This window comes from Lichenostomus cassidix, chromosome Z (assembly GCF_008360975.1).
Source record: "Lichenostomus cassidix isolate B80296 chromosome Z, HeHo_3.0, whole genome shotgun sequence".
Classification (NCBI taxonomy): domain Eukaryota; kingdom Metazoa; phylum Chordata; class Aves; order Passeriformes; family Meliphagidae; genus Lichenostomus; species Lichenostomus cassidix.
In genome coordinates, this window is record NC_139511.1 from 32,938,561 (window position 1) to 32,956,494 (window position 17,934).

Here is a 17,934-nt window from a genome sequence, read left to right on the forward strand (position 1 = left end):
TTGAGGATTTATATTTTGCAGGCTGTGGATAAAATTGCTCTTTACTATGATTGGGAGGCTGTTGTTTGAAGAAATACCTTTTGCTTTTTATTAATAAAGTTATAAATCAGATAGATGTGTCCTTTTGAGGAAAGATTATGCTAGATATATTTAGTATGCCAAAGTTGAGATTTTTACTACACCCTTTCTTTCTGCACACTTGCTGTTGGTGTCTGATCAGAAAGAGCAACACTGGCATAACTGTGCCCAACAGATTATTGGAAGAATTTGTATGTATAGCTGATGTTGCTTGATTTGATTTTAGTTTCTATGAACCTCAGTAATTGCAAAGAGGTGACATTTGGCCAGTGGTGATTTTTCAAGTCAAACAGTAATGATCTCTGTTTGCCTTTTAATCTTCTTTATTTCCAGTCAATAGAAGGCATAGTTCTCTGACTGTTGCTAAAAGAAGCAGATAGTGGCAAGTTAGTTAGACAGTAAAAGCAATGGTTGGCCTGATACAGGTTATTTTGCTTAAGCGGAATACTTAATGATGTGGTTACCTTTCTGCAGCAACAATCCACTCACTGTGTGGTATTACCCTTTTTCATATTTTGATTTCTGACGTGGGTCACTTTAACCAAATTGGTTTGGGAAGTACTCTGTGTGTGTAATTGAGTCAATGTATCTTAAGGGTGAATAATCTCTGCCTTGGAGGTGTGACCTTTTCAAATGGGCTAAAGTGTGTCCAGGGGATGGCTTGTGATTTGCAGTCCGACAAGAGCAGTTTTCTGCTATAATGACAGCTGTTCTTATGTAGTGGAAGCATCAGCTTAGAAGAACTGACAGTCTGCCAACAGGACCTCATTAATTGCTATAAATTGCATAATTTGTTTTCTGACTGTAGTAACTGTGCTCTCCAGTCACAGTCCAAGAATGCTGCATCATTTACTTGTCTGATCACAAGAAAGATTTTAACAACTATTGCATAAGAACATCAGAGAGACATGTTGCATAAATAGTTTCAGATCTGTCAAAACTTGTGATTAATAACAGGTTATTTGTCATCTTAAATGCAGCTGGATTATTAGTTGCAATGGAGTTTTGAGAAGTTACTTGTTTTAATACTCATCCTACAAATAAATACTCTGTTTGCTTCAATTAGAAGATCGATAAAAGCAATTATAGTCTTTCTGATATGAAAGCAAGTTAGCTATCTAAGATCTTTTGGATTATTCTCTCAAACAGATGTGCACTTAGAATTAGAAGAACGGCTAGCAAAATTCATGAGGACAGAAGAAGCTATTATATACTCATATGGATTTGCAACAATTGCCAGTGCTATCCCTGCATATTCAAAGAGAGGGGACATTGTGTTTGTGTAAGTATTGTTTTCTACTCGGGAAATTCCAGATTAAATACCCTTTTTTTCCTTTTGATTTTTCTTTTTCATGATTGCTAATCATGTTGTTGAACATTTAAAAATAATGCTGGTTTTGATCAAGTACTATGTGGTACAAAGTTCAAGTATTTTTTCTTTGCTAAGTGTTACAAATCAGGTACTGCTTGCATCATGAAAGACTTTGGCACTTAGCTGAAAAAAAACAAACCAGAATAACTTGTGGATTCAAAAACTAACATAATTCTAATACCTTATTTTCCTCTTAATAGATGGTACAGTTATGCCTGTTTTTCTCCTGTTTACTGCTAGCTTTTCACCTTTCTTCCAGGACAGTTGTTCCCCTCATGCCTATTTGCAGTGGATTAGTTGGACAAATATTGGTACATATCAAAATAATAGAAGAATAGCTATGCAGAATCAAAGAAAGGGTTTCACAGGCCCAGTACCTGATCCCTGAGAATAGCCAGTCATAATTTGTCTAGGGGAAGATTCAAGGACTGGGAGGAACAATGTAACAATACAGGACTTACTGGGCCAAAGGAGAGGGTTTGGATTTAGTAAGAGTTGATGGATTTTTCTGAAGTCTTCTGAGTCTTTTAGTACCTTGTATCTTTAATATCAACTGTGTTTCTATGACATGCAAATGGTTAACTTGAACATTTTATGAAAAATATGAAGAAATATCTGTTTTGAATATAGTACCTACTAATTTCTATTGAAGCGTTTAATTTTTAGACAGGGATTTTCTCTGTGCATTTCCCCCATTGGAGTAGGGAGTCAGTATCAATGTGGGGCTCAGCTGCCTGCTCTGGTTAAACTAAACACAGTGATGCTTTTGTATTTATCTGCCAAAATCTTTCCTCCACGCTCTCTTAGAATTTTAAGTGTAAGGCTTGCAGCCTGTTTGACTTATTTACAGAAGTTCTTTCATAAATTTAATCACTTTTTTTGGTCATCTTTGATTATTTTCTGGATCAGCATTTTTGAGACAAATGACCAGCATTGTGCATGCTACTCAAGGATTCGAGTGTTAGTGATAACTAAACTGTTATCACATACTGTTTAGTTATCTCATACTGTTTCAGCTTCTCAATGACAGAAGATCCCACTGTATTTGAAAGCAGCTTGATTGAAATTACTGCACTTAGCATGTGCAGAAGGTTTGATTCAGTTGCCACTTTTACAAGATTAGTTGACCTAAGCAGCTGTGAAATTGCATACCCCATCACACTCAGAAATTTAACTTTTACAACACTTTAAAATGGGGGATAGTTCTTTGGACACTGGGATATTATTTCTGAAAGGATATTAAAAGGAATGTTTTGAGTATTTGGAGGACCACAATGAATGCTACAGGCATATCTTTGTGCTTTATAAGACACAGAGCAAGTGGAGTGAGAGGTTTCTGGGATGATTACCTTGGTATTGTACCTGCTCCATGGAATGCTGTGCTCAAACTGCTGTCAAATACAAACAAAAGGACCGGTACAGACTTCAAGAAAAAACCTGTTGGCTTGCTTTTGGATGTAATACATAGTAAAATTGAGAAGCTTTGAAATGAATTTTCGAAATGTAAATAAAATATACAGTGCTTTAAAACATCTGGTTTTGTCTACACCTAAATACAAATATCCGTGCAAAAGAAAGACAGTTCTAATAGCCAGCTTTCTTTGAATAATTGCACTGTGTTTAACAAACTTAGAAGGGTTTGCTGTATTTACAGAGATGAAGCTGCCTGCTTTGCTATTCAGAAGGGATTACAAGCATCTCGTAGTAACATCAAGTTATTTAAGCATAATGATATGGCTGACCTTGAACGACTGTTGAAAGAGCAAGAGACTGAAGATCAAAAGGTACCATTCCTTTGAAGAAATATTTGTACTCTTTTGTGCCACCTCCCCCACATTTTTTTACTGGGTTGTGTAATTGACTGGATGCAGTACTTATAGGCAGTTACTTGGTTTTCATAACTCTCTATTGAGCAGTTAATGTTGCTTATTTAATTAAGATAATTTTTGAAAATTATTTGCATTTGTATTCTTAACCCCTAGAAATGAGCTCAAAGGCATTCATAGCAGGGGAATATCTTTACAAGCACATGACTGAAGTGAGATAATTTTTTTTCTTTAAATACTATTAGAGAGTTTTTTTCTGGGACTCTGAGAAATTTATGTAACTGTATTTACCTAATAAATCATGCAAGTTAATTATCACTTTGAATGCCACACTATAAAATCAGCACAAAAATGGCTAGTCCTTTATGGAATCAATATGTTTGATTTTTTTTTCTTGGTTTTCCCCCTTCATTCATTCAACTCTTAAGATGTTCCCTCTTGAAAAATTTGAGTCAGTTTGATAACTTGCTTCTCATTCAGATAGTAATGCAGAAGGATTTCCAAAAGTAGTTACTAGGATCAGTATCAGAAAGTGCAGATAACTTGATTAAATGAGTTTTAAAAGAATTAACTGAGTAGCTATCATGACTGTATGGTTTGTTCACAGAATGCTGGCAAGTTACAGACAATTGAAAGAGAGTTGATTTTGTGATAAGACATAGAAAAAGTAGATAAACTGCCAATCAGCTTAACATGAGTGTAAATCAGTAACGGTTCTTATTTATAGCAAATTTATAGATAACATACTGCTTAACATACCTTCGTGGAAAATACATTTTGTCAGATAATCTTTACATGAGTTTTTAGATGTGGTTTGCAGACTAATTTGTGTAACACATTTGATTTGTTGGAGCAGAGTGCTTTGAATTAGCTACATGGTTAAAGTTTCTTACTGTAATTAGCTGAATGTGAATGTAAAGTTGGTGGGCAAGAGCTTAATATAGACCATGTGTTTATAACTAAGACATACTGGCTAGAAAAGGGTAGGTCATACCAGTACAGTTGGTAAAGTCTGTGGAGCAGACTGTAACTAGTTTGGTGCCTACCATACAGAAAAGTCAAGTAGATGTTTCTGAATCTTTTTACAAGAACTGAAAAATGAAGGAAGTGTGACTTATATCCTTGTTTAGGAAATATCAATAAGGTTTAAAGTAAGTAACAGAGGAATGGCATTTTAAAACAGCAAAACTGAAATTATACCAATTGAAATTTCAATAGAAACAAGCGAAAGATATTTAATGGTCCATATTGTATCCAGAGACCAGACAAGGACTTTGTAACTTGAGTGTTATGAATATTGTACACTGTGTTTTACAAAGACACTACTTGTAAGAAGTTTGTGCTGCATTGTGAATCCTGGTGCTCAAAACATTTGTTGAAAAGTCTTCTAAATGCTTAGACTACTGATGAGTATAATAGAGACCAAGATTTGTAGTATTTATTCTGTAGTTACTCCGGTTGTATTTTATTCATCAGGTTCAAATGGATTAGTTATGAATTGTTGCAAAACAAGACATCTTAAATCATGTGTAGAAGTCAAAAGCTTTGAAATTATTACAAAATAAATAAAATAAAATACAAAAGTAGTCCAATGAGGCATTTCAACTTTTGTTACAAATGAAAAATAGTAAGTTTAAACTGAAGTAACAGCTTATTTGAATAGGAGGCCTTCCTCTTCAGAAAAATCTTCCCTATCAAAAAAATACTTTGAGCTTTGCTTGTTTAGTAACAATTGATATGAACTAAAACCACGTCTTTCTCTGAAGAATCCTCGCAAGGCCCGTGTAACTCGAAGATTTATTGTAGTGGAAGGATTGTATATGAACACAGGAGACATTTGCCCTCTTCCAGAGTTGGTAAGTGGTTTTAGTGTGTCTGTTGAACTGCCTATGAAAGCATGTGGCTAATGAAATAATAGTGTTGAGGAATTGAGCCTACAAAGAAAAGCTCTCTGTGCAGTTTTTTTCTTTGCCTTCCTGCTTTCTCACATGTTCATGAAATGGTGATTCCAAATCTTAATCTTGTTTTGAAGCTTCTGAATAGGATTCTGAAGCTATTGAGACTTAGAAATGAATATCTGATTATGGTCTTAGTTTTTATCCTGTAAAATATACTCTATTTTTCTGCTATACTGTGTGATACTAGATTGTTAAACTAGGTTGTATCCAAAAAAAAGGAAAAAAAAGCCCCTGAAGTTTCAAAGAAACATTGACACAAATGTCAGAAATAGAACCGTCAAGGAAAACATTTGCTATTCAGCATAAAATGGGTTTTGTGCAGGCTCTATTCTTGTAGATGATGGAAGAGATGGTATGAAAATGCATCTTTTTGAAAGTACTTGAGAACCTATTAAAAAGAAAGGGTCTTTTAGATATGATAATTTATGAAATTTGTTCTAGTATTGCATGGTGGAATAATTTTGAAGGCTTTTAAAATGCCTTAATGATGGAACAGAACTCTAGAACTGACTTTTATGCAGTATTCAGAATACTGTCGTTGTCTTTCTTTACCTTATCGCCCTCATGCATTTTGTTACCAAATTCTGACTTGTATTTTATATAACTGTCTTTGTTTTAGATTAAATTGAAGTATAAATACAAAGTTAGAATATTTTTGGAGGAGAGCCTTTCCTTTGGAGTCCTTGGAGAACATGGAAGAGGAATTACTGAACACTTTGGAATAAATGTATGTACTTTTTTGTTGTGAATTAGAGATTTGTACAGAAGCAAGTTGTGCAATTGCTTTCTAAAACCAGTGGCATTAATCAGGAGTTTTGTAGTATACAGTAGACATTTAAATGTAGGGGGTTTTTAAAAATGGAATTTTTTAAATATAGTTTTTTCTTTCAGTCCTAAAGCTTTCACGTCTTGGCACTCTTTCATGTGCTTATTTGAAATAGTTTTAGTTATCTTTAGTGATGAAGATAACAAAAGAATTTTTACAACGCATAATTCTATCCTTCTTTTGGGCACTCAATGAGGTAATGAGTACTGTCTCTTCCAGCCACATACACTGAAAAGTGTCATTCTGACACAGAAATATTTGAGGTCTAGGAGTCAGTAAGAAAAATCTTTGCAGTGTATAGCCATCCTATTTTGTACTACTGCCTTTTACTCCATTAGGAGAAAAACAGGATAAAGCTTTTCAGGGTTCTCTCAAAAGTGTTAATATAGTACTTTACTAGCAGATCAAGCCAAACTATTTTTCCAAGGGTCTATTTTCATGATGTCTATGCAGTTGAGGAATACTTTGGAAATCCAAAATGGTATCCTTGCAGTTGTATGCTACCATAGTTGCCTTAACTGAGGGGAAGGAAGTGCTTTTTGTTTGCTGGTGTTCTAGTGTGGAGCATCTGTCACTACACTCCAAGAGTCTGAATTCAGCATGAAAGTAAAATAATAGATTCTGAGAATTCATTCTGTCTTCCCCTTTGTCCTGTTTTTTTCACTTCATACCAGACATGGAAAAGGGAAAATTAATTTAGAATAGGAAACAGTATTACTGTGATACATGCCAACTGCCATCTGATTAATTGACTTCTATGTTAAATTCCTTTCCAATAATTGACTTTCATGTTAAATTAATTTACAGACAAAATCTTTCAGAGGCTGGCAAAAGAAAACATTTGCAACTAACAAGTGAAATAAGACAATTGTGTCCCTAATGTTCAGACTCTATTTTAAGTAGGTTTATGCTTAATTTTAATCCCATTCTACCACCTACTGCCTACAGTGGGACTACTTATACTCTTAAAGGACACTGCCACACTGAGTGCTTTGTGGAATTGTCACCAATATCAAAATAATTTGTTTTATCTGTTTGTGTTCTTCACATTGCAGTGCCTGGAAGAGAGTTACCATGTGCAATTTATTTACAGATTCATAAATCTCAATTTCTAAAAGTCCTTTCTGAATTGCTTAAAATTATTATTTCAGTTGTACTTTCATTTTATTTTGTCATAGTATGGTGGATCTTCTTTAGTATTCTTGGTAATATGAAACAAGATGTATCATTAATAGATTAACTTATAAATAGTCTTGATGTAATCAAAAGCATCTTTTAATAATTTGCTGATTTCACTGACAGATTGATGATATAGATCTTATTAGTGCAAACATGGAAAATTCACTGGCTTCTATTGGAGGATTTTGCTGTGGAAGATCTTTTATTATTGACCATCAGGTAAGACATCACATCTCTTTTTAAATACTCTGGCACTATTAGTTACTTATATATGAGAGTTAGTTATTAATATCAATTTGCAAGTATGATATAAATGATCATGCAGTATTTGATTCTATACAGAAACTGTCTTGTTCTATGAAATATTGTAGATTAGTTGGAAGACCTACTTCTAAATCCTTACATGCACCTGTAGGTGTGGAGGAGGAGTAGTTTATATGTACATGAATTAAATTTAAAATATTATCTACATTACTATAAACAATTTTTCTTTTCTTTTTCCCCCAAAGCGATTGTCTGGTCAAGGCTATTGCTTTTCTGCGTCTCTACCTCCTTTGTTAGCTGCTGCTGCTATAGAGGCTCTGAATATTATGGAAGATAATCCAGGTACTTAATTCAGGAAAATGTTATTCTTCAGTCTTTCTTCACCCCAGACTAGTAACTTGTACTTCTCCCTGCTTTGATTCCTCACCTTTTTACTCTGATGTCCTCTTATTTTTTCACTAATTGATTTTACATGCATGCTTTTTTCTTCATAGTATTTCCAGCTCCACTTTTCTTCTTCAGTGTTTCCTTCCTTTTCCTTCTTACAGCTGAAAATGAGTGAGTTAGTTGAGGCTAAGAGGGATGCAGATGGTTTTTAAAAAGCAAGTAAGAAATTTTTATTCAGCTTTTTTGATCAGTGATGTGCTTCTTCCTTAAAAACATACACCTTCAGCACAAGTGGAGGAAGAGAAGGTTAAATAGAAACAAACAGTAATACATTTTCTCAGGACTGAGCAACCCTCTCCTTTCCACTTGCACTATAGAATTAGGTTTTTTTCCTTCTCTAGTTAAGCATTCAGGCAAGAATCTCAAGAATGATCAGGGTACAAACTGCCTGTGATTTTGGCAGGATCAAATACAGGGCATTTGTATAAAGTTGGGAGACAGAAGTTTCTGTTCTAGGAGTCAACTAGGAAAGCCCTTAAAAATCTTCTAGTTCCAACATTGTCCATTGTCAGGGACACCTAGGCCAGGAGCCCCATCCAACCTGGCCTTGAAAAATCTTTTTCCTGACCAGGAATTGAGCCTATGCCCTGGCAGTACCAAATCCCAACCACTAGAACACCTGGGAACGATTTTTTTTTTTTTTAATTTTTTTTTTTCCCTCCATCAACAGATTGGAGGACGTTTGCAACAGATGCAGTATTTAATTTGTCACAATTAAATAAAGATTACTGGGTAGCCCATGCCCAGTCCTCTAAAGTGAAATAGAATCAAGAAAAAATTAAGAGCAAGTTACAGGACTGTTAGGTGTAGCGGAGGGTTAGCCTTCACCAAGGAAAAGAGCCATGGTTTGCAGATCCAGGAATCAGTTTCCTTTTAAGAATCTGCAGTGAACTGGGGAAAGAATCAATCAGCAGAATCTGCATGGCAGTAGATATTTATGGATATGTATAAATTGAACCTGCCATTTCAGTCCTGTTACAAAGTGTTTTTGTCATCCCTTCCATATGGCCATGAACCAATGCAGCTGGAGTAATGAGATAAAGGGAAGTAGTGCATTTTTTAGGACTTAAAAGCTTGTCATTTCCTGGCTGAAGTGGGAATCGGGAACATTAAGAAGAGTAGTAAAGAGACTTAGTAGTTCAACAGATATACATATTTTTGTTTTATTCCAAATGCTATATTTGAAATCTTAGAGAAATGTGAAGTAGAAACAGTAAATTAAGCCTTTTCTTTTTCTGTTTTATTTTGGGCTTTTTTTGTATTGTTTTGTTTTGTTGTTGTTTTTCGTATGTAGACATTTTTCAGACTCTCCGGGCTAAATGCGAACGAATTCACAAAGCTTTACAGGGGTAAGTGTGGGATTTGGGGCTTTTTTGGCTTTTATTTGGCTATGCCTTTATAATGCTAACTTTAAAGAGCTCTTCTTGCCCAAATCTGTTTCTGGTTTTACAGATGCTTAGACTGGGATACGTACACTCAATTATGTATGTATTAAAGGAGGAAAATTTTCCCTACTCTCTCTTTTATGCTGCTGAAAAGAGTCCAAGTTTTTAAAATCCTGTACAAGTTTTGAAATGAGATTATACCTTAAGGCTAGTGAGGAAGTCTGCAAGCTCTTACACATTTATGTCTTTAGGAAAGTGATAGCTCTCAATTGATAGCTCTCAATGACATGAAGTGTTGTTGAGCATTTTGAAAACTGTCTAAATAAAGCATTTGGGATGAAGCTTAGCAGATACTCTTTCAGACAACTCAATGCGTCTTTGAGTCATCTTGAATACAATATTGTTGCTACATATTTGACTTGAATGTTAAATTCAAGTGATGAAGTACCGATGGTTTTGGAGGCACATAGAAAATTGCTAAAATTTATCAGAAAAATAAGGTTTAAAATCTCCTAACGCTATGCTGTTTTAAAAGATGGCTATACTGACTAACAGCTTTTTTCTTCTGTCATGTTTTGATACTAAAAAGATACAGAAATTCCTCTGATATTCAGCAATCATTTAATGTGCAGCAATTGTGCAATTGTATTTTATGGTTCTCCTTCCTCAACAATTTTCTGTTGCGTATTACAGAAATTAATAACGTTCAAAAACACTCCTACAAAACTTATAATGCATGTTTGATTATACTAGTTTCTTTGGAATGATATGACCATCAAATGAGCTTGATCTTCTTAAAATGTGTGTTAGGCAAGGTTGTCAAAGTCCAGAAACCAAAATTACACCTGATAGTTGATACATGTTTATGTAACCTGTTAATTTTGGGGACCAGAGGTCTTGCTTGAGTGTTGGATACAGATTTTTGGATGGAAATAACTCAGTCCTGAATGTGTGTGACGTGTCAGCACAATGAGAATCAAATGTCAGTCCTTCAGTCAAATTCTAGAAACCCAATTAATAACTGTTTCTATGTACAGATAAGGGAACAGTTCTAGTCATATAACTAATTTTAGAGTAGCTTCTGGCAGATGATGCTGTAAAGAATTTCTAGGGGAAATAATCTAAAATAGTAAATCTTGCCAAATCTTACAAAAACCCCCAACAAAATATTTGTTCCTTCTTATCCATTAAGTGATAAAAAGGTTTATTATTATTTATTTTCTTGATGTAGACTCCAAGGACTTGACCTATCTAGCTGAGTTTTTATCTGTAACTTACAGGCCTAGCACAGACATTTCTTTTAAATCTTCATAAGGATACTTAAAGAATTTCTGAATTTTTAATCCTTTTTGCAAAAGGATGTGTAACTATTGTTATACAAACTTACTGAATCTCCTTAGAAATAACATTTGCTTGATAAGTTTTGTTATCTTTATGAATGGCAAGCTAAAATGCAATTTTGTTTTGTCTGATTTAGTATCAGTAAAGTGAAATATCCATCTTTTCTCACCACCTATAAGGGAGAAAAACTTGTTGTCTAGAATTTCAGCACATCTTCAAGTACGATGTAGATCAAAGACTTTTTATTTGTTTTAGGATTTCTGGTTTAAAAGTAGTGGGAGAATCTTTTTCTCCAGCATTGCACTTGCAGTTGGAGGAGAGCTGTGGATCTCGAGAAAATGATGTGAAGTTACTCAAAAGAGTTGTGGACTATGTAAGTGTCCCCATAGTAACTAAAATATATCATCGTGTTTGGATGTTAATAATGAAGGAAAGTTAGGGAGGCTTGTTGGGTAACTTGTTGAAATACCTTGCAGGAATGCTGCAAGAACCTCAGTTTCTTTGCTGGTTATATGGCTCTATTAAAGATCATCATCTAACCATTTCTTGCTCTGTGTGTAGCTCTGGATTAGAAAATATATATTAGACCTTTTACTTCAGGAAATAGTTATTTCCTGTTATGTGCTTGAAAGCTCAAATCTGCATATAAAACTCTTGCTTAGACAACTTTCATAATATTGATAAGAACAGAGTTTTGGGGGTGCAGTGTAACAATTTAAGGTCAACCTTTGTTTCTTTGAATCCATGAACTTGCTTTTTTTGTATGTGAAGAATCTCATAGTTTATATGTAGCATTTTTCCCTACTTCAATATACATTGGTTCTGTTCGCTTTTTCCCACATGGAGAGGTAGAAATTAAGGGAAAGCCTTATATATCAGGTGGCAGGTAAAGAAGACTACACAACAAAAAGAAATTCTGAAGTTAATTCTCTTGAGAATGTGCTTAAATGTTATTTAGTTGCCTGATAAATATGGCTTGTTTGCCTGATTACATGGAGATGAAAACTAAAGACACTGCACCCTAAACTGTTTTGTGTGTTAAAACTGTATTAAAATTAGAGATGATTTTGCACGACTTCCCAAACCTCCATTTGGGAAAGAACTTGCATTTATCTTGACACAAGACTAATAAAAGTTAGTTATAGGTATTTGGTGATCAAAAGGATATGGCATCAGAAATTCTCAGGTTGACTGCTGTGTTTTCTTTTTTCGTAGTGCATGAATAGTGGTATTGCATTAACACAGGCTCGCTATCTGGAGAAAGAAGAAAAATGTCTTCCTCCACCCAGGTTAGCAGAAAGTCAATGTGTTACTTGAATCTTTATTGGGTATGGCTCTCCATCTCTTTTCACACAATGATGGAGTTTTGTTCGGTAGACTGGATTGAATGGTTGGTTCTTGGAAAAATGGGAGTGGCTCCATTTTTGAGGTAGACTTTCAGTGACTGTTACGGGTCGCTAGTACCATGAAATAACTGTATCAAGACTACCTGAATCTCAGTAAAAAAGATAACAGATTCCTGCAGTGTGTATGGCAGGGTGGCAGAGGGGGCGCAAAAAAGTAGTTTGACCACTTCTGTTTAGTCGTATGTCTTGTTTCTGGTTGAATTTGAATTCGTAATAATTTCCCTACAGATAGTGATCTTAACGTGTTGAAATTAGTATGGAACAACTGTAAAGCTGAAGGCTGGGAGTAAAGTTTACTGTGTATGTGTTGGTTTTCTTTTTCTAGTATTCGGGTAGTGATAACAGTGGAACAAACAGAACAAGAACTGGACAAAGCTGCATCACTTCTTAAGGAAGCTGCACAGTCTGTGTTGAATTAGACTGCTGTTTTGGATTCCTCTTTCTCCACATTATCAGGATAAGTGTTTTACACTGCATAGTGACTTCCAGATTCTTCCACTGATGGCATTGAGACCTGACTAAGAAAATTGTTCTAGAGTGGTACAAATTCAGCGAGGGGAAGAATGCTGAATTTTGGAACTAGTGAATGACACGATGTTGTTCCAATTCAAACTCTGCCATTTACTGGCATTACTTAAAAGGGGATATTACTACTGTATTCATGACTCTTTCATAAGTTTGATATAAAAAGTTGTAAATTTATTTCCTCAAACCCTGGAACTTTCTTGAAAATGTATATGAACATTCAGTTTTCCCCCAAACCATGTAAAATGTATTGTTTTCTCTTCATTTTCTTAGAGTGTGGGAACTCCAAATAAGTTTCAAGGAATTATCCCTCCCCACCTTCCAAATATACACCATTCCTAATACTGGCAAAAGGAAGAAAATAACACATTAAGATAATTTTGTGCTATATGATGTCATTTATTATTGAATTACAGGAGGGAGGAACTTAAATTCTTTTTGTTAATATATCTTTCTCTAACAATTTTTGGCAGCTGGTTTTTAAGAAAGCCTGGCCAGAGAATTCCATTAGCTAAACAGCAAATTTATATCAAATACTATTTGCTTCCTACATTCCATGTGTAATTACATGCATGCTTGATATTATGGGTGAGGTTTTTCATATTATTAACTTTAAAATATCTAAATTCAAACCTCTGAATTGTGAAACCGGCATAATTCCATTGTAGTATGTTCAGTTGGGGGCTCTTTGTACCAGTCTTGAAGAGGAGTAGTAGGCAACATGGAAAATGAACCAAGGTTTTGAAACAGCAGCTAAATACTAGCTTAGTCAAACTACTTTTAAGTGCTAAAATGATGTGTACTTAGTTTTATCTCAAAACATCTATATCTTAGAAGGGAAGACTCACAGATAGATACTAGTTTACAAATACTACTGAAACACAGCTCAATCTGTGCACATAAAATTCCCAAGTAACTTGATAGTAATATTTGGAGATTGTGCTTTCAGGATTTTAAATAAGCACAGATGGACATAGCATATGCGGACACTTTACTTCAATCAGGAAACTGGTAATGAAGTATGTACCTTTTTATAAAACAGAAAAATACAGCTTTTTAATTCGGGATTTTGCTTTAAGAATGCCTGTCTAAAATTTTCCTATTCTGCCTAGTATGTGTTGAGTTGTTTTGTACTTATGTGCCTTTTTGGTTGCTACTACAAGGACTACAGGACTATTTTTGAGAAACGTCATTGTTAAATAAAAAGTTAATCATGTTTGATTCAGATTTTTACTTATACAATTGGATTTTGTAGCATGGTCAACCATATATTGTTGAATATTCTACATTAGGTGAGCATAGGCTGCGTTGCCTCCAGTTCATAGAGACTGTTTCTACACTGGCTTTCAAAACTTTCTCATCAACTTGTACATTCAGATAGCACATCTAAAGTAGTGTTGGGGCACTTGTGTGATTGTTGCTTGGCATTTGAAATAGTCAAATCATTATCTGTGCAATACAGAGAAACATTCATCTCAATGTGAAAGAGTATCCCTATTTCACTGACATTTATGTTTTCTCTGTTAAATGTGAGTAAAAGCCAGTGAGAGGCCAACAATTTAAAAGAGAAAAAAAATGTGTGGAATGAAACTGACTCCCATTTTACAGACTGGAACTGAAGTGCAAAACAGTCACCTTGAAGACCCTCAGAGACTGCAAGAAATGGAAATTAAATGTTATCACTCTCCTTTGAGCTGTGAGACATTTTTGGCTTCATAACTGAAACCTGCATATTTGAGTAAAGTCAAGCCTTTGATGCATAAACTTGGAACAAATGAGGTATTTTGATTCCAGTGCAGCATATTAAATGGTTTTGGAGTTAAGATAAACCTGGGAAGTTAAGCAAATCACCATTGGCATTGAAATCCTAGGCTGCAGAATCTATATTTAATTCTCACATTTTATTTTAGGTTGTCTGCAAATGGGGTGGAATTTTTGTTGTGCTTAGAGAACTAGCAATAATTTTTAGATATGTGGATTTGTGTTATTTTTGTTCTTGGTTTGTTGGGTTTTTTTGCTTTCAAAAAAAGTGATGACAACTAAAGTCATCACATTAAAAGTGATGCAAGGAGTAGCAAGTAGCAAGAAGCAGAGTGAAATTTCTAGCAATTTCAAAACTGTGACTAAGTGGTTCTGATGAAATAAAAGTTATGGTGAAATAAAAGTGTTGCTAAGAGATGCCATAATCTGATTCATTCGACAAACACATACCCACCATTAAAACGCTGGTAAAACTGCCTTTGTCCTTTTTTTATTGTTTACCAATGTATAGGAAAGAAGCATTTAGATCACAGTAAAGTGAATACCTTGGTTCATAGCAGTTGAAGTGCTGTTGTAATATGTGTTTTACTGACACGTTATATGCATGGTCTCCTTGAGAAATTAAGACACTTATGAGATATAACTGGTGGAGAAGAATATCCCTGGTCAACTTAAGCATGTCTGACTCCTCTTCATTTTGACTTTTTTGTCTCTGACATGGCAAGCAGATGAAGAAGTGGGTGGCTCTGAGGAAAAATGTTGATTGGGAGTTAGGAAGACAGCAGGTGATTCTGATTAAACTTCTGACGTAAAAAATCAGAAGCCTGTTAAGGTACTTAACTGCTCTTGGCTGATAAATATATGGATAAATCTATGTTAGCTGGTTTGTAGTTGTGTTTGGATGAAGTGGGATTTTTCCATTTCTTCAGATGTGGGCACAAAGCTGGAGTTGAGTGTAAAGCTATTAAGCAGGACGCTGTGAGATGAATCATATACAAGTACCTTATCCCAAACTTCAAAGTATCTTTTGAAAGTAAATTTTATTTCAATTAATTTAGGTATTTTGCTTTGCCAAATATGTTCCAAATATTTTTGGAACAGAGTTTCAGCTAAGTGGATAATAAAGCCAGTATTTTAAATAGTGATCAAAAATAAATGTTGTTAATTTTTTTAATTGAAGATTAATATCTGGTAGTTGAGAAGGAGAGCATTTTAACTGTAAAAAGTTTGCCATTTATCGAAATTGTCTTGATGAATGCAATTTTTTGCAATATAGGGGGACTGGGATGGACTGGAAAGAATTTATACTTTTAGGGTATTTTAGCTTGAAGAAACATATCTACATGATATATATTCTTATTTTAAACAAAGATATTTATTTTCCTTGAATATTTAAAAATAGTTGATTGCTATTTGTGTAGTTTCATTGTTTTTATAGGAAAAACTACAGATGCCTTTTCTGTTTATTATAGTAATCATTATTTTTGGATAGGAGGTGAAATGCATAAGGAGAGTATTAAGAAAGAAAGAAAGAGATGTATGGCCGAATAACTTTGATTTTATTTTTTTTCACTTTTGAAATATGAAGCCAGTCAATGCACAGAATGGTGTACTGTCTCCTTTCTGTCACTCCATCTGGACTTTATTATTTTAAACAGCATTGTGGGGTGTTGGCATTCACTGATCTATGAAGTTGCTACTGCAAAAGTGTCTTGCATCTTGAGATAACTAGAGAAATGCACATGTAAATGTACAGAGCTGTAAATGATACTTAAACAGAGGAAATATTTACAACTAGCGCAAAGCATTTGTACATTAAACTGTTTCAGTGTCCTAATAAAAGGAAGTGTCTGGATAACATTTCTTCTTGTGTTTTTATGCTCTTTGGCAGTTTTCATGGTAATAAGATAATGGACTTACTTTGTCTTGCTGTTGATAGATTTTCCAGATTTTAGTTTCCTGTCCATTGCATATTAGGTAACTGCAAAACATACATAGCAGAAGTCGCAGAAACTACTAAATCTGCTGAAGAGTCCCTATCAGGGAAAGACAGTTTCTACATGTCTGATTACTTATCAGACCTACAATACTTAGGTAGCAAACACTTATTGAAAACTGCTGTTGGAAACTATACTGTGGGCCAGATACAGTTTCGTTGTGACTCAAAACAGAATTTTTGATGTATTGACAAACTGGAGTCCAGATGATATATGCCCCAGCTTTGAGACACCTTTACAGAAAAAAATACTGCAATTATGCCTACTGTATGTTATGGATGAGATTTCTCTGTTTTCCCCTGCTATTAAAGGTGTTACCACTTAGCTCTGCATGCTGTTTGTATAACCAAGCTCCATTTTCCAACAGAGGATTTGGAGTTGGCAAAAACCAGTAAGTATTGAAGTCAAAGGAAAAGCTTAAGTAGAATTGGAAAGGTGTAATCCACTGATTAACTTTTATTTTATGTAGGCCAAAAATAAGCAATTGTCTCACTCTAATCAGCATTTGTTAGACTGTGTTCTTGTTCTGGTCTTCACAATTCAAGGAAGACAAGCACAGATTAGACAAGGTCCAAAGGAGGACCATGAAGGTGACCAAAGGGCTGGAGAACCTACCCTGGGAAGAAGAAGACTGAAGGACAATTTTCCAGTTGTTAAACAGTGTCTACAAAGATGGCTGAATATCTCTTCACAACAACCCACATGGAGAATAGAAGGGGCAATAGAATCATAAAATGGTTTGGGTTGAAAGGGACCTTCAAGATCTTCTAGTACCAACGCCTTGCCATAAGCAGGGATACTTTCAACTAGACCAGGTTGCTCCAACCCCCATACTGCCTGGCTTGAACAGTGCCAGGGGTAGGACATCCACAGATTACATGGGCAGTGAGATACAATGGAATCATTAAGGTTGGAAAACGATCTCTGGCATCATCAAGTCCAACCTTTGACAAAACACCACCAAGTCAACTAGACCATGGCATTAAGAGCCACGTACAGTCCTTTCTTGAACACCTCCAGGGATGGTGACTCCACCTCTGCCCTGAGCAGTCTGTTCCAATGTTTGGCAATCCTTTTCAGGAAGAAATTCTTCCTGATATCCAACCTGAATCTTCCCTGGTACAGCTCTTCACCAGCTTGGCAAGTTAATAAGCAAAGATGCTCTTCCCCTTGTCAGACAGATGGACCGCAGTAGGCCTGGGTTCTCAAGGTGAGTCACATGGTACCCAGTATGTGCAAGTTGCAAGGGGAAAGGTTTCATCTTGACATAATTTTTTTAGGGTGAGGAGAATGGTCAATCAATTAACACCCTCCTCAAGGATGTGGTGGAATCCCCATTGTGGGAGATTTTCAAGATGTGGGTGGACAAGGCTGATGCCTTTCATCTAGGCTCCCTTTCTCACAAAAGGTTGAATGAGATGATCTTTTGAGGTCCTTTCCAGTCTGGCCTGCTATGTGATTCTCTAGTTCTATGACTGTAACTCAAAACAGGAAGTGGAAATAATTTTTCAGACTTGGTCTAATTAAAATTGGATTTTGTTTGGAGCAAGCCCATTGCTGATTACCAAT

General features: G+C 35.1%; 2 protein-coding genes across 2 annotated transcripts in view; both read left to right on the forward strand.

Moving 5' to 3' along the window:
* SPTLC1 (serine palmitoyltransferase long chain base subunit 1) overlaps positions 1–16,228 on the forward strand; it is a 31,589-nt gene extending 15,361 nt beyond the window's left edge. Inside the window, exons 6-15 of the mRNA XM_085041981.1 lie at positions 1,228–1,360; positions 3,105–3,234; positions 5,043–5,132; positions 5,854–5,961; positions 7,363–7,458; positions 7,749–7,845; positions 9,245–9,299; positions 10,932–11,049; positions 11,892–11,965; positions 12,408–16,228. Coding sequence (XP_084898107.1) covers positions 1,228–1,360; positions 3,105–3,234; positions 5,043–5,132; positions 5,854–5,961; positions 7,363–7,458; positions 7,749–7,845; positions 9,245–9,299; positions 10,932–11,049; positions 11,892–11,965; positions 12,408–12,501 — 995 coding nt within the window. The 3' untranslated portion in view covers positions 12,502–16,228. The remainder of the gene's footprint in view (positions 1–1,227; positions 1,361–3,104; positions 3,235–5,042; positions 5,133–5,853; positions 5,962–7,362; positions 7,459–7,748; positions 7,846–9,244; positions 9,300–10,931; positions 11,050–11,891; positions 11,966–12,407) is intronic.
* A 1,318-nt stretch (positions 16,229–17,546) lies between these two features.
* Positions 17,547–17,934, forward strand: part of ROR2 (ROR family WNT receptor 2) — a 169,732-nt gene continuing 169,344 nt past the window's right edge. Inside the window, exon 1 of the mRNA XM_085043445.1 lies at positions 17,547–17,575. Coding sequence (XP_084899571.1) covers positions 17,547–17,575 — 29 coding nt within the window. The remainder of the gene's footprint in view (positions 17,576–17,934) is intronic.